The sequence below is a fragment of the Nannospalax galili genome, unplaced genomic scaffold (genome assembly GCF_000622305.1).
Source record: "Nannospalax galili isolate Female #2095 unplaced genomic scaffold, S.galili_v1.0 scaffold371, whole genome shotgun sequence".
NCBI classification, from domain to species: Eukaryota; Metazoa; Chordata; class Mammalia; order Rodentia; family Spalacidae; genus Nannospalax; species Nannospalax galili.
In genome coordinates, this window is record NW_008331606.1 from 1,616,999 (window position 1) to 1,620,931 (window position 3,933).

At 42.5% G+C, this 3,933-nt stretch overlaps 1 protein-coding gene across 1 annotated transcript in view; it reads left to right on the forward strand.

The window, feature by feature from the left end:
* Rbmx2 (RNA binding motif protein X-linked 2) overlaps positions 1 to 2,686 on the forward strand; it is a 12,679-nt gene extending 9,993 nt beyond the window's left edge. Inside the window, exons 5-6 of the mRNA XM_008826728.3 lie at positions 631 to 808; positions 1,501 to 2,686. Coding sequence (XP_008824950.2) covers positions 631 to 808; positions 1,501 to 2,003 — 681 coding nt within the window. The 3' untranslated portion in view covers positions 2,004 to 2,686. The remainder of the gene's footprint in view (positions 1 to 630; positions 809 to 1,500) is intronic.
* The last annotated feature ends 1,247 nt before the right edge of the window (positions 2,687 to 3,933 follow it).

Below are 3,933 nucleotides of genomic sequence, written 5' to 3' on the forward strand. Positions count from 1 at the left end.
GGCCAGAGAACAACCTCAGGTCAGGTATCATTTTTTTTAGGAGAAAGTTTAGGAGAAAGGGTCTCTCACTTGCCTGGAACTTGCCAAACGGGCTAGGCTGGTTGGCAGGGAGCTCCAGCAGTGTTCCTTTCTCAGTCTCCCCAGTGCTGGAATTAGAAGTGTGTGTTACCACGCCCAGATTTTTTTTTAATGTGAGTTCTAGGGCTCAACCTCAGGTCGTCTTCCTTATAAGACAAGCAAGCACTTTACCAATTGTGCTGTATCCCCTGCCCTATAGATAGTGTGCCTTAAACACTACATTCTCATAGTCTTCTTTGAGGTGATTTTGGGCAATACTTCTGAGCCTTTTTCATAACTCAGTGACACATAGAGAACATGGCAGCCTTTGGTAAACCAAGGGGGCTCTTGGTACAATTGTCCCAGAAGTTTCACCTGCCACAGGCCCCCTTTAGCTCTCCTGAGTGCTAAAACTAGATAGATGTGCTGTCACATACAAATTAAACGTATCTTCTTTTAGTGGTTTTTTTGATACAAGGTAATGGATGTGGTTCTGACCTTGGTTCTCTGTAGTTTGTTTCAGTAGTTTGATATGGGGACTGTCTTTGCTGAACCATTGCCTGTCTTGTTTAGATCAAGGGAAGAACTATCCGTGTGGATCATGTGTCTAACTATCGGGCACCTCAGGAATCAGAAGACATGGATGATGTGACCAGAGAGCTCCAGGAGAAGGGCTGTGGGGCTAATACACCTTCATCAAGTTCACCTGAGGACTCTGAAGATGTCAAATCCATAAAAAAGCACAAAAAAGGTGAAGTATTAAGACTCAGGAGAAGATTCGGGGGAGTCTTAGTGTCTGCTTTTTCTAGTGTGCATGAACAGTTGATAATCCAGCTTCCACTTTTAGGTGTAAAAGGGAAAGGTATGGGAATCCTTATTTTAATGGAGAAAGTAGAAGTATCTCAGGAAGGAAGGCTAGCATTGTTTCCTCAGATTGATTACTTGCAGTCCTAACCCCCAATATCTCAGAATGGGATTGTATTTGGAGATAGGAACTTTTTTTTTCTTTCTCTTATTTTTTGGTCCTTTTGAAACAGGGTCTCCCTGTAGCCTCAGCTGACCTGGAACTCACTATGTAGACCAAGTTGGCCTTGAACTCACAGAGATCCACCTGCCTCTGCCTCCTGAGTGCTGGGATTAAAGGTGTGCACCACCACACCCAGCTCTAAAGATCTAATTCTTTATGGGGTTGTTTTGTACAACTTGACATATCAGGAGTGACGTGTGTCCAATTCTGTCCTTGAAGATACTTTTCCAGGAAGTATAACCTGTGACTGCTTCATGCTGCTGCCACGGATTTTTTTTCATATGCACATCTGTTAGCGTAGGAACATTTCTGAATGATAACATTTCAATTTGATATGATATGCACAGAAAACAAAGGCACCTTTTAAAGGTATTTCTTTGTGTTTTCCTATTGATTGCCCACCCCCTCACATCTAGACAAAAAGGAAAAAAAGAAAAGAAAGAAAGAAAAAGAGAAGACTGATCGGGAGGTACAAGCAGAGCAGCCGCCTTCCTCTTTGTCCCCTAGAAGCAAGCCAGTAAAGGAAAAGGATGACTCTGGCCCTAAGAAGCACAGCAGCAAGAACTTGGAGAGAGCGCAGAAGTCCGGGTCCAGAGAGGGGAGGAAGAACTACCCAGGCTCCCCTGAAGTCAGGACTTCCTACCATGGTGGAGCCGAGAACCCTGAGAGGGAGCCAAAGAATGAGAAACCCAAGCATGAGCACAAGTCCTCAAGCAGGAGGGAGGCAAGAGAGGACAAGAACAGGGAGAGGGATAGGGGCCGAAGCTCAGGCAAACATTCCAGCAGGCACAGTGGGCATTCAGAAGGGCGGAGTCATAGAAGTAGAAGTAGGAGTCTGGATAAGTTCCATAGGCATAAAAAGCAGAGGTCCTCTTGGGAGTGGGAGTCCTTTCATTCCAGTGACCATAAGCATTATTGAAGTCTGTTCCAGCTGCCCAGTTTTTTGAAAATGAATTTTGTCATACAAGTATCAAATTTTCTTTTTATTGCTATATATGAAATTTCTGGGGCTGAATTCTTCCAATCCTTTGCACAGTAGAGTTGTTGAGAAGGCTATAATTTCAATAGCCACATGCCTTTTTTCAAAAACATGCTCTGTTGTCTCTAGAAAAATACTGGGTACTGACCCAGAGGTGTGTCCTAAATTTTGGTTTATTAAACTCATACACATATTTAAGATGAACTTTTCAGGAAAGACGAAATAGCAAAAAAAAATGGTAGAGGTCTTTATGGCAGTGTTTAGAACCCAACACTGTAGGGCCTTTGCACATGACAGGTAGAACCATAAAGAAGGGCCCATCATGGGATCTAGATAGCTTAATGTGCATGTGATAGGATTCAGCCAATTTCCTCCCCAGTTCCTTTGAAAATGGTTTTTGAATGTGCTTTTGTTCTGATTTTGTTTTTACCATGCCAGTGGTAGAAACCAGGTCCTTGCACATGTGAGGCAAGTGTTCTACCACTCAGCTACATATAGTTCCCTTCATACTGTGTTTGACTTTGGGGGGGGATTATATGATTCTCTGTATTTTTCCTTTGTAATTTATTTATTTGTATTGAGATGAAATTCATATGAAACAAAATGAATCATTTTAAACAGTTCAGTGGCATTCGGTTTATTCAGTGTTGGACTAACACCACATTCATGTGGTTCTAAATCATTTACATCATCCCCAAATAAAGCAGTGACTCCCCCTTCTTTACACTTGCTCATCCCTGGCAACCACAAATAGGCTTTCTGTTTTTATGGAGTCACCTATTAGTGACTTTTCTTATTGCTGTAACAAATTGCCTGACAGAAGCACCTTAAGGAAGATAAGAATGTTTATTTTCTTTTGTATGTATGGGGGTGGGGTGTGGAGACCAGTGGTCAGTTTGAATGTCTTCCTCTATCACTTTACACTTTGCTCTCACTGTACCTAGAGCTTGCTAGTTTTGACTAGACTGGCTTGGCTGGCCAGAGAACCCCTGGGATCTCTACCTGTCTCTTCCGTGCTAGGGCTAGGGATTGTGGGTGCTGGGGATTTGAACTCAGGTCTTCCATGTTTGTGCAGCAAGCACTTTACTTACTGCATTGTTTCCCCCTTATTTTTACAGTTGAGGGGTACCGTCCATCATGATATGGAGGGCATGTAGCATTTTATGTGCTCATATTGTGTACTCAGGTCAGGAAACAGATGAATGCTAGTGCTCAACTTTTCTCATTTTTGCTGTTTATTCAGTTTGGGATTCTAGCCCATGCCTCTCTGGAGTTTTCCTCTCAGGTACACCCAGAGGTGTGTCTCCTAAGTTGGCAATGAAGATTCCCTATCACACTTAATTTGGGTATTTCATTCATTTTAAGTGAAATTATACAAGAGTGGCCTTTTGTGTCTAGCGTCTGTAACCTAGTGTGATTTCAAGGTTCATGTTGTAGCATATTACCAGTAATTTCCTTTTCAAAGCTGCATTAATAATGGGCAGATTTTTTTTTGTTTATGATTGGACATTTGACTGTTTTGTACTGTTTTGCTAGTCAGCATGTTTTTTTTTTATGTTCCAAACATACAGGCTTCCTTCAGGGCTTAGTTCACTTTTCAAGTTACCGCTATTGGTAAGATGGCAAGTCGTCAGCTCTATTACGTATCTGGTCTGCTTAGCAGTTCCTTCATCACAAGTGCCGCAGTGTGCACGTGGAGGTCAGAGGCCCACTTTTCTGGGAGTCAGTTCTCTTGTACATGGGTTCTAAGGATTCCAGGAATCTGGGTTGTCAGGCTTGTGTGACAAGCACTTTTATGTGCTGAGCCAGCTCTTCGGACCTGCCTTAGCTTTCTTCTTAATCAGTTTCTTTTGTATCTGCTAGGAAATAG